Here is a 12,219-nt window from a genome sequence, read left to right as displayed (position 1 = left end):
AGCAGGAATGCCACTGCAGTGACTCGCCCCCACCGCGACAGCTGCCCTGCACTACCTACAGTCCATCCCAGAGAGGCAAAAAAACCCTGGTCTTCTTCTAGATGTCTGGTTTGTGCTGCTACTGAAAGAACTGTGATGAAGAACCTTGGGCACAGAGGCCTGTGGAGATTCGCTTTATTAGGAATGCGGGTTTAAAGAGTTCCAAGCAAAAGAGGTCTTTAAAATTCAAGCTGCCTTTTGATTTTGTAGGTGATATTACACGATGGCTCTGCTGCCTGCTTCTGACAGGTCACTGCTCAGCTTCTATGACTTTTTAAGATAGCGGTACATATCCCTCACAAATGCTGAGATTTAACACTTCACTTTTGCTGAGATTACATTTATTATTCCTACTAGCATAGTTAAAGTGTTACTATTTCAGCCCTCAGGAACTGGTACCAAAGTAATAAAATTTTAATTTAAGATGATACCATATTCCTTGGTTGCTACTTCAGCTTTTAATTTCCTTTCCATGTGTTTCATGTAGACATGTGAGTCTCAGTGTTGGCTGCCTTAGGAAATACAAAGATTAATAAATTGCTATACATGTATGCATATAAATACATAATGCATCTCAGTATGGCATTTGTGAACAATGCTTTGGAAGTGCTTATAGGCAAGCAGTATGAAAAATTTAGTGCCAACTTCCAACAAATTGCTAACACATTAAATGCCCCAGGAATTTTATTTCTAAATTAAAAACAGCCTCTTAATTTTTAAAAAAGTACACATATGTTTATTTTTTTTCTTTATTAAATATTGCATTTATCTCCTTTCTGGCTTTTTCCCCCCCCTTTTTCCTATATTATGTACTTCATTACTGTGCTACAGTTCGTGTTTTTAGGTAGCTGTGTTTGCAGCTAATAGGCCTTATTGTGTGGGGGTAAATTAATTTCATTTTTCTTATTGCTGTGTACTGAAATTATATAAAGGTATCACCTAACAAGTTGTCACAATGTAACTACACCTAACAAGCAAACTTACAATGTAACTAATTCATGTCTCTGTTGATGAGACTTTGACAAACATTTTATGCTCTGCCATGGAAGTCTGTCCGGGATAAGGTCTTGTGTATTACTCTACCGGAGTGTTTGTTTTAAAACTTTTAGGTTTGTTTTTTGTGGGGTTTCTTTTGGGTTGTTTTTTTTTGTTTTTTTTTTGTTTTTTTTTTTTTTTTTTGTAACTCCTCCTTTCCGTGATTGAAACACGTGGCTTGGGAAGGAAATAATTTCATCGCCTTTTCCTGGTCTCTGGGCTATGCACACGCTCACGCTGCCCGCCCGCCCACAGCGGCGCCCGCGGGGCGGGGCCGGGCGGCAGGAAGCGCCGTGAGCCGCCCGTACCTGCGCACCTCCTTGTTTCCCCCCTCTCCTGTGGAGTGGTGCGGCCTCGCGCCGTCGGAACGGGAGAGCGAGGCAGAGCGAACCATCGCCGGGCGGGGGTACCCCTGAGGGCTGGCGGAGGGAGGCGGGGGTTTTAGCACGGGCGGGGCGGACACCGCCCCCAGCGGGGCGGGCCCGGCCGGCAATGGCGGCGCCGGGAGGTGTACTGGAGCCGGGGTTTGGCTCCTGGTTTGCACATCAAAAGTAGTCATTGCCCTTGAAACACCTGGAGGTGTTCGGTAGCGCTTGCTCCCGGGGGAAATTGTCCTGCTCCTGGTTTTCCCGTACAGCAGGTATCGGGCGTTGTTGGGTCGGACAGGACGGCTCGGCGCTGGCTGACGGCATTTCAGTAAAGGCTGCGTGAGGCTGCAGGACGAGCTGCCTTACAGAGCTCTGCAGTTATATTATTTGTGCATGTGTGTGTGTGTGTATATATATATATATATATATATATATATATAAACACACACACATACTGATAAAATGTGTTATCTTATACATTATTATACGCGTGTGTAATTATGTATAAGATAACGCATTTTATAATAAAAATAAAATACATCGTCTCATACATTGTATATGGTGTACAATATATATCATCTAGTGTATCTAATCTACAGAACATATGTAATGCTTTATACTCTATAAATATGCATATGACAACAGATGTATTTTTATAGTATATTATATATACTATATTATTTATATATGTAACTTGCTTTATATAATGCATAATATATTATGATATATATTTTTTTATACATGTATACCTCTTTTATAGAGTCTAGGCTAAGTGGCTTAAAAATCTGAAATGGCAAATTTGGGTCAGGATTAAAAAGAGGCTCCTTTAAAATATTTTTTTAATAACTAAATTTAATACTTGCATAGAATATGTATAAAATATAATATGTGATTGTTACTATTTTTATTCCCTATCCTGAGTGTTCTTGGCCAGGCTGGATGCTGGTCTCTGCTGCCTGGTCTAGTGAAAGGTGTCTGTGCCCATGGCAGGGATTGTTGGAATGGGATGATCTTTAAGATCCCTTCAAACCCAGCCTTTCCGTGGTTCCCAGACATTTTTTACTAACACTGCTGTGTACTTGTGCTGCCCCAGGTCTGGGTGTTTTAGCAGGAGGCACCAGCAGCCCCTTACGGTCTTCATACAGCTCTCCCCATTTTATCAAAGAGCTGGCGATGCCAAGTTGCTCTTTAGGCAAGGCAAAAAGCAGGCAACCTGTTGAAGCCTGTTTTGTAGGTGTAGGCAGAGCTGTACTGCAGCCTCTGCCCTGCTCCAGCTTATCAGATGTGTGCAATCAGACTGGCTCTCGACTACAGTACAGCACAGTACAGCACCATCACTGCTTGGCACAGTCCTCTGGTCCTTCCTCAAGTACTTGTTCTGCCATCACTTGCCATGCCTCTTGTGATGCAGGGTCTGGTGGTGTTGCCCTCAACAGAGGTGCTGCTGTGCTCCACATCTTGCTCCAGCTACTTGAGATACTGTCCCCTGACAGTGTAATAACCCAAGGCTGATAAAGCATAGGTGGAGGTGGAAAGAGAAGGAGTCTTGTCCTAGGTGTGTAATTACATTAGTACCAGAACCAGGACAAGTTTATTGACTCCTGTTTGAGGTTTATTGACTCCCGTTCTGCCAGACGTGAAGGTTGAGATGACAATATCCTCAACTTGGTGGACATACACTTTCCAGTGAACACACTTTCCCTTAGAAGAGTGAAGCTGGTAATGCTCATTGTTTCTGCCTCCAGCCAGCCGGTGCTTAAAGCTGTCAGGAAATTTTTGCAGCAAAACCAGAGAGTGCTTCACAGTCCACAGTGGTACAAAGTCATATTCATCAGCAGCTTAAGCTAGAGGAGCCCACTAGAGGCATTCCCAAAGTGAACATTTCTTTGCCGTTACCTGCTATAACTCATATTATTCCTCGTTACAGACACAGAAACTATATCCATTTCTTCAGGGTTGAAAACAGGCTGTCAAGTAAAAAGCAGGTTATTAATTTAATGTTCTTGGAATGTTTTCCACATTGTCTGCTTTATTGTTGTGTTTGTCTTTCCCCACCCCCTCCATCCCGCTCCATTTACAGGAATGTGCTTGATTATTGCCACCATGTTCTCACAGCGCTCACAGGATCTGTTAAAGATTGCAAATCTTCATCTCCGGAGTCTGAATTTAAATCTACATTTACAAAACCACAGAAGGGCTTTCAGCAAGTCATTGCCTGCATGTCGAAGGAAAGTAGTTGTTACAGGTATTGGCTTAGTGTCCCCTCTTGGTGTGGGGACTCAGTTTGTATGGAAGCACCTTCTGGAAGGAGGCAGTGGGATTATATCACTAGATGGGGAAGAATATGCGGACATCCCATGTAGAGTGGCTGCGTGTGTACCAAGGGGAAGCAAGGAGGGTGAGTTCAGTGAAGAAAGCTTTGTTTCAAAGTCAGAGATCAAATCCATGAGTTCTGCCACCGTGATGGCCATTGGTGCAGCAGAGCTTGCAATGAAGGACTCTGGCTGGTCTCCCCAGTCTGAACAGGACCGCTTAACGGCCGGTGTGGCAATTGGGATGGGAATGGTTCCACTGGAAGAAATTTCTGACACAGCTGCCTTATTTAAAACAAAGGGTTACAATAAGGTCAGCCCTTTTTTTGTCCCGAAGATTTTGGTCAATATGGCAGCAGGCCATATCAGCATTAAATACCAACTGAAAGGGCCGAATCACGCTGTGTCGACCGCTTGTACCACAGGTGCACATGCAGTTGGAGACTCTTTTAGATTCATTGCTGCTGGTGATGCTGATGTCATGTTGGCTGGAGGGACTGAAGCTTGCATTAGTCCTTTGTCTTTGGCTGGATTTGCGAGGGCCCGGGCCCTCAGCACAAGTTTTAACTCAAGCCCTAAAACAGCGTGTCGACCCTTTGATTCGCAGAGGGAGGGGTTTGTAATGGGAGAGGGTGCTGCTGTACTGGTCTTGGAAGAGTATGGACATGCTGTACAAAGAGGTGCTAGGATCTATGCTGAAGTTTTGGGTTATGGACTGTCCGGTGATGCTTGCCACATAACAGCACCTAATCCTGAGGGAGACGGTGCATTCAGGTAAGAACTCTGTTGATTTTAATAGCTACTTCATATGTTAATTGTAGTGGGTACATTTGTTTCTGTCTTTTATATTTTTCCCAGAGAAGGGAAAAATCAGTCTTGAATTAATATTACAAAAGCTTAAAAATCTGAAAAATGAAAGAGCTTCTGGTAACATTGTGCCCTGATTCTCTTTTTTTAGTAGGAGGGTGAAGGCCAGTTCTCAGTAGAATCAACTTTTTTCCACAGAGTTAGGAAAGCTTCCTCTGTGTGAAAACATTTTTCCTTTGGTGCATATAGCTGTTCATATAAATAAGTCTCAATGGAAACCTCTTTTTAAGATGTTTGTGGTGAGACAGAATCTTTTCAGGTTCTCCTTCACTCTTTTTCCAACTAGAAGATAGACCCCCCACCCCCCTGCAAAAGCATGTTGCAAGGAATCTCAGGTGATGAAAGCTGTCGAGCACTTAGAAGATCTAGTTTGTTAGAATATTCAGATGCAGCTAAGAGTGTTGGTGAAGGAGCATAGCAGAAATACACTTTAGTACTGTTTAGGGAGGTGGTAAAGTTTCATCAGTGTTTATCTCATCAAAACCAGTTCACAAGTAGATGATACTCATCTAATCATTATCATCGACCTAATTAAATTGTCAGCTGAATTACATGTGGAAGTTGGAGAGCTTCGTGTAGGCTGAGTACTATTGTTGGCATTGGAATCTTTAGTAAAGATTTGGTTTGCCTTATTCTGAATGTATGTGAATATTTAGTACCAAAATTCAATATATCACTGCACAAATAGATCAAACTTCTGCATGGTATTGTAAAGCTGTGTTTGCATCTTTATAAGGTTAACAGGTTTGTCTAGAACTGTAAATATACCATGTTTCCATCGATGCTCTTTGATTCATATTTAATTGTTCTGCAGACTTAGGTGTGAGATGAGTAATCAGGAGTGTCTTATCTCATATTTTCAGACTTGTTTACCCTTGAGATGATATGGCAATATATTATAATAGAATTTTTGTGTATTTTATGATTGCAGTAACATATAAATTAAATTCACAGTAGGAAGAGTTGAAAGTTAATCTGAGTATCTCCAAAATGTTGAGCATTTCCACCCTTGAGATAAGATAATGCATTTTAATACTGTCTTCAAGCCAGTAATTTGTTACTGCAGTGGTGTGGTATATGGATTAAATCTGGAATGTATGTGCTTATCTCACTTTCCTGAAGGAATTTTATTTGTCACATCAAAAAAATTCAGAGGAATATATTTTTTTCCGTCTTCTAATAACTGCTTCTGTTGGAGGCCAATACATATGTTGGAATAAACCAGCAGGAAAGGAGAGGCAAAGCCAGACTCAGAATTGTGGATATAAAGAGTGTCCTACACAAGTAATCTGGTATCTCCTTAAGTGAATAAGTTCATTGCAGATAATGTATTTAACTAAATTAATATATCTCATAGTTATCAGTAATCTCTTTTGCCTTAATATTGGCTCACTATCTAGTGACAGTGAGTGTCAGTGGCCTCCACCCTAAGCTGAATGCTTCTAAGGGTAGAAGGCTGTAGTGGAGAGATTTAAATTTGTCCAGGAGCCTGTACTGTCTGGTTTTGAGCTTCCTTTTATTTCCTTCATAAATTTCAAAAGAGTCAGTGGTCTTTTACTCCAAGGAGCTTTGTTGTTATGTGCAAGGAGAGATATCTGATTAATCTTCTTTGAGGGAAATCTATAAGAAATTGCAGTGTGGAGCTGTGTTGATCCTTCCACAGTTTTCATAAAAGCTATGTTTTAAAGAGGCAGTCACAGTGCACAAGTCATCAGGAGTCAAACGAAACACACCATGCCAGGGGTTGAAGAGTGTGGCTTCCAGTAAATTTCATTATAAAATGAAATACAGGGATTTGTGCTATCTGCTTGACATTTTCCAGTCTCTGGACAGCATGCAAAAGAAGCTTATGTGGAGGATGACTGCAGATGTTTTCATTTCCCAGTATTTTTGTTGGGGAGTGCATATCTAAATTTTTGTAATAATATCGGTAGTTATTTCTCAAATATTTTCAAATTTTACAGTGAAAAGGGTGTTTGGTACTTTAATGTAGTCTGTAGAGACTGATTTTCATATCTTCTTTTCTTCTTTGTATTTTTCCCAGCTGTAGAATTTTTAACAGCAAGTCTGATTTTATAGTGGGCCTCACTTTTATTGTCTTCCTCTGGTACCTAATGTAAATGTTAATGTGCTTAGTTAGATGAGTTTACCTCTTGTTATTTACATCTCTGCTAAAGCAGATTTTCACACTTGATAAACATTTTAAAACAACCTGTACCTTTTCTTTTGGTTTGTACATTTGACAGAAATACTTTGGGCAAATCAGCATTCTATTGTCTTTTTTTCCTTAGGTGCATGTCTGCAGCAATAAAGGATTCTGGGATCAAACCTGAAGATGTAACATATGTCAATGCACATGCAACTTCTACACCTCTAGGAGATGCTGCTGAGAATCAAGCAATCAAGAGACTTTTTAAAGATCACTCACGTAATATTGCAGTTTCCTCAACAAAAGGAGCAACAGGACATCTTTTGGGGGCTGCAGGAGCTATTGAAGCAGCTTTTACTGCACTGTCCTGCTACCATGGGATTTTGCCACCTACTCTAAACTTACAGAAAACAGAGGCAGAGTTTGATCTCAATTATGTTCCATTGACAGCTCAGGAGTGGAAGACTGACAAACGGCGTATAGCACTCACAAATTCATTTGGCTTTGGTGGCACTAATGCTACTTTGTGCCTTGCAAGTGTTTAACTTATGCTGTCAATGGTGGGAAAAAACTGCACCAATTATGATTTTCTGTACTGCTATCTCTTGTGTGTTCTGTAATATTTTCTCAGCTTTGAGAGTTGCTCATTTGATACATAAGAACTTTATTCACCCTGGCATTTACACCATTTAGAAAGAGGGAACTTCTTTTACTCATTTTAATAAAAATAAAAAAAGTTCCATTCTTTGTGTGATTAAGAAGTTTTTGTTGACTAGATCAGGTGACATGGTTAAACTATGTTAGAAAAGATTTTTCTATGCACGTGACAAAGAAATTGTTTGGAATCTTTTGTACAAAAGAGAGGCTGGCTAACAAGCTAGGATGCCACACCTGACAAATTAACTGCATGGTAATACAAGGTTTATGACTGAGCTCCCCTTTGTTACCTACTCCATATAGAATGCTGCCTTTTTCCTCGTGGTGAGTTGTCTCAAATATCATAATTCTTCCACAGAAGTGGTATTTAGGGGACAATAATATAGACAGACAGTAATAAGATTTCTGGCACTGGTTCACTTTCTTTTCATCTTTATTCATTTCCATTTGTTGTGTTTCCTTGTTGGCCATGAGCTAACATTGAAGGATGCATGCAGCATGGCCTGTACATCTTCCATGTGGCAGAGGGATAGAATTAGTAGGTCATGCATGATCTGTTGAGTTCTGAAATCTTGTACAAGCATAGTAAGGTAGATGTTCGAGTATGGCACTGAAGATTTAAAAAATAGTTGAACAGAAAGGAATAAGCATCTTGGGAAGTATCTGTTTTTTCTGCCAAAGTGGAAAAGTAGAACTAGCAAAATTTGTCAAACAATGCTTCTTTTAGGGGAAAAAAAACTGTCTTCAAGAAATAAATCCAAGAGAATAGGAACAATAAACTATACCTAAAGCTAACATATTGATGCAAAGCAAAATTAAAGGACTTGGTCTATTCCTTCTGGCACCAACCAAGCATCCTAGCCAAGTAGTGGCTTGATTGATAGCACATATGTGAGTGAATTTGATATTCCCCTTGGTGGGTTAGTTCATTAAAAGAATTTTCACCAGTGTTCTTTTTGAAATTGTCAGTCTTAGCCTTCGACCTGTGTAAGTGGAGGCAAAGTAACTCCACTTAAACTAGATTTAAAATAAGTGACATAAAAAGTAGCTGCACTTCTAAGTAAATTTCATTCTGGAATGAGCTTACTAAAGGGCTATCATGAGGCTGAGCTGTACCCTAAATTCTCATTATTTACACAAATGGTCTGAATGCTGATATTGAACAGCATAATTTTTGCATTTGCTGTCTTTACTGAATAGAAAGTTAAAGAGGCTGTTGTGGAAAATGATTGGAGAATCATGTGTTGGAGAATGATTAAGACTATTTCAGAAGCTGAGTTCATACAGAACAATGCAGCCCAGAACAGATTAATGAATAATAAGTGTGAAAGTAAAATGATATATTAGCAAAGGGAAAATGTGAAAGAATACAAGCAAGACAGAGTATGGGAATTTGCTGTCAGGGAAAATACCAACAAATCTCTTACCTTATGCTAATTAACAGTGGCACTACAATGAATGAGAATCTGGATTGCATGCAATATAAAAGGCAAAATATAAAATTCAACAATACCCTCTGCAAATTATATGCAAAAATAAATTGATTAAAAGAACTCGGACTCCAGGAGAGAGTGAGCAGTAGGGTGGTGAATGTGGAGGAAATCATCCAGCAAACTTCTTCTGGAGCTGGTGTTTGTTCAGGTAATTGTGATGCCGGGCGAAATAAGGGAAGACTAGATAGTTCTGCATTATTGTGGAGTGGAAATACAGTCTAACTAAACTTACCCAGTCTTGTTACAGAGCTGCAGACCTGTAATTAATACTGTGACAGAGATGCCTCCTTTTCCCTCTGGTAGCAGAGATCGTGGTCCCAGGAGTGTTGGGTGCGGGCTGCAGTGTGCCAGTGATGAAAAGATAGATGATACTGTCACAGAGAAAAAGAAAACAGAAACTGAAATGATTAAAAGATTTTTCTCTCTTTAGTCCACTGCAATTTAATCATCTGGTGCAGGTAACCTTTAAATCATGAAAGCTTTGTGACAATAGTTATTTTAGGTGTCTTGATTATGGATCATTTTAAGATGCCTAGATGCAGTAGTAGAGTACCCTGTAGGGAATCTGGATTTCAAAAAAAAACTTTATAATAGAGCCCAAGTTCAACCCTGACTATTTGCAATTTTTTTATATAGTTTTCATTTTTATGTACTTATTTTAAATTATCTCTTTTTATCGCATACCCCACTGAGCTGATCAAGGACTACTTACTGCTAGTTATACTTTATTATGGTAGCTACAAACATAAAAAGAAAATAGATCTGTGTTGCTAAACTATTAAGTGGGCAAATTGACCAATGTCTTAAAACAATGCTCTCCCTTTAAATGCTCTTTTCATCTTCCATAATTGAGAGAGGTAAGCATTCAGTGTGGATTAAAAAAGCTTTCTATTTAGATTTACAAGTCTGGAGTTACTCATCATCTCAGAAACAAAACTTGGAGATGCAGGTAGAGTGTTTATTTTTGAAGCCTACTTCTCAAGTGGTCCAACACTTGAGAAGAGTGTGAGTCAGAGGCTCCAGGCAGGATTGGAAAGTGGCTGAGGCTGAAGATTGCCTAGTCCAGCCCCACTGCTCCAAGCAGGGCAGCTAGAGCAGGTTGCTCAAGGCCATGTCCTGCTGGGTTTTGAGTATCTCCCAGGATGGAAACTCCACAATCTCTCTAGGCAACCTGTGCCAGTGCTTGGTCACTCTCACTGTAAGATTATGCAAAAAGAAATTGATTTAAAGAATTCAGACCCCAGGAGAGAGTGAGCAGGAGGGTGGTGAATGTGGAGGAAGTTGTGTAAGAAGTTTCTCACATTTCAATTTGTATTTAAATCTGTATTTAAATTTGTGCCCATTGCCTCTTGTCCTTTCAGAGGACATTACTGAGAAGAGTCTGGCTCCTTCTTCTTCCTTCCCCCATTTAATCATGTTAATAAGACCTCACTGGAACTTTGTCTCATCCAGGCCAAACTCCCTCATCCAGTCCCAGCTCCCTCATCCTCTCCTCCCACGTCAGATACCCCAGGTCGTTTATCTTCTTTGTGGCTCTTCACTGGATTTATTTCAGTATGAACACATTTCTCATGTACTGGGGAGCTCAGGACTGAACACAGCTCTATAGATATGTCTCTGATGAGTAGGGGGGAAGGATCATCTCTCTTGAGCTGCTGCTGCTTTTCCTGATGCCCATGATGATTTTGTTCTTCTTTACTACAAAGGCAGCTGGTCCATGAGGACCACTGGACTTGTTTTGTCAAGCTACTTTCCAGCTGGTTAAAATATTGTTTAGATTTGAATCAAGGATCTTAACTTAAGCTAATATTTTTTAAAATAAATGCATTTGAAACAAAAATTGGAATTATGGTAACTTACCTGAACTCATTTACTTAGAGGAACCTAAAACAAATATGTGTTATAAAAAATGTAAACAGCATGTGCTTGATGAAATCTTACAAAGATCAAGCTGCTGCTCAGGGTTAATTACTATCTGTTGCCAGAAACAGTTTTTTAAAAGTTATAAACCTAATTTCATTTCAGACTTCTGTAGCTTGTTCTGCAAGTGTAGAGAGCAAATATTCCTCAAATTAGTTTACTGCAGATCACTTTAGTTCAGTGTGAAGAAGTTTTTTACTTAGGTATACAGCATATTTTTGGCTAATGAATGAATTTATAATATAATGTCTTGCCAGTTCCTAAATTATTTCAAATTAAATCTAGTTAAAGTTTGAAAAAATCCCTGAGCAAAGCCTTATATTTTCAGTAAAAATGGGACTCATAGTTTACAAATATGATAATGAAAATCAACAATAATTATATATTGTATTTATTTCAAGGCATCTCTGGCATTCTTTTGAACAAAAAGCTAACTAACACAATCTTTAGATGCAAGTCAGCATGATTTCCTGCTTACCAGCTTTTTTCTAGCATGGACACTTTAATGATTTCTCAAGCCATGAGAGGGTCTGTAGTGAGAAATACGTACTACAAAACCATGGGTGTCTGAGGATCAACGTTGTCCTGTCACCCTTCCCAACATGCCTGAGAGCCAGGGCCATGGATAGGACATCCATACTGGGGGGCTGTGCCAAGTCCCTCGGTGCTGTCAGTGTTTGGGGTGGCATCTTTGTGGGACCACTCTTTTGTGACCAAAAGGGGAATGGGAAAACAGGTGGTACAAAAACATCCAGGGAGTTTGCTCCCAGTTCTCTGTGACCTAATTTGTCTTTCCTTTTGTGTTATTTATTTGTTTATTTATTTATTAAAGATGGGCTCCCATTTGTTTTCCAAAGCTAGCAACAGTAATGAAAAAGCTACAATGAAGGCAGTTTTATAACCTAAGCAAAATGTGCAATAGTTTCTGATTGGGCAGTAGACACTATTCCAAATTTTGTAACAATGATGGTTAATTTTAGCTTGGTAGAAAGCCAATTTCCTAGCTGCAGTTATTGAACTGTAAAGAAATATGCCAATATCAATTGCTTATAGCCAGTACCTTTGTGTAAGAAGCAAAATAATTTTAGTATGATAGCTAATAAACAGGTATATCAAACTGGTAGCATATAGGCTATTGCAGCCCAAGGTCTCCAGCAAAATATAATAGGAATGAAGTGAAATAAAATTGCAATAAGGATTGAAAAAAGACCCTATGCTCATGAAGGGCGGAAGAAATGCAAATGAGGAACTATAATTGAAAAAGAGATGAATATTTTTTAATATGTGTCTTGTAGTTCTCCTAGAGTGCCATAAAGCAGATCAGAGGCTAAATAGCTGGACGTCCGTGTGATAGTTAATATAATTTTGTAGTTTTTTTC

General features: G+C 39.5%; 1 protein-coding gene across 2 annotated transcripts; it reads left to right on the top strand.

The window, feature by feature from the left end:
• Positions 1-922: 922 nt before the first annotated feature.
• OXSM (3-oxoacyl-ACP synthase, mitochondrial) lies at positions 923-7,497 on the top strand. 2 transcript variants are annotated; one of them, XM_084209099.1, is made up of 3 exons: positions 923-1,480; positions 3,523-4,528; positions 6,913-7,497. In XM_084209099.1, the coding sequence occupies exons 2-3, from the start codon at positions 3,525-3,527 to the stop codon at positions 7,313-7,315; spliced, it is 1,407 nt and encodes a 468-aa protein (XP_084065225.1). In that variant the 5' UTR covers positions 923-1,480; positions 3,523-3,524; the 3' UTR covers positions 7,316-7,497. The 2 variants fall into 2 exon arrangements, with proteins under 2 accessions (XP_084065225.1, XP_084065224.1); XM_084209098.1 differs by lacking the exon at positions 923-1,480 and adding an exon at positions 1,497-1,714 and having other exon boundaries at positions 6,913-7,496.
• Positions 7,498-12,219: the final 4,722 nt, after the last annotated feature.

Source organism: Fringilla coelebs, assembly GCF_963513975.1.
Source record: "Fringilla coelebs genome assembly, chromosome: 1".
In the NCBI taxonomy this organism is placed as follows: Eukaryota; Metazoa; Chordata; class Aves; order Passeriformes; family Fringillidae; genus Fringilla; species Fringilla coelebs.
Note: the sequence above shows the minus strand (reverse complement) of the source record. Positions and strands in the feature narration are given on the sequence as shown.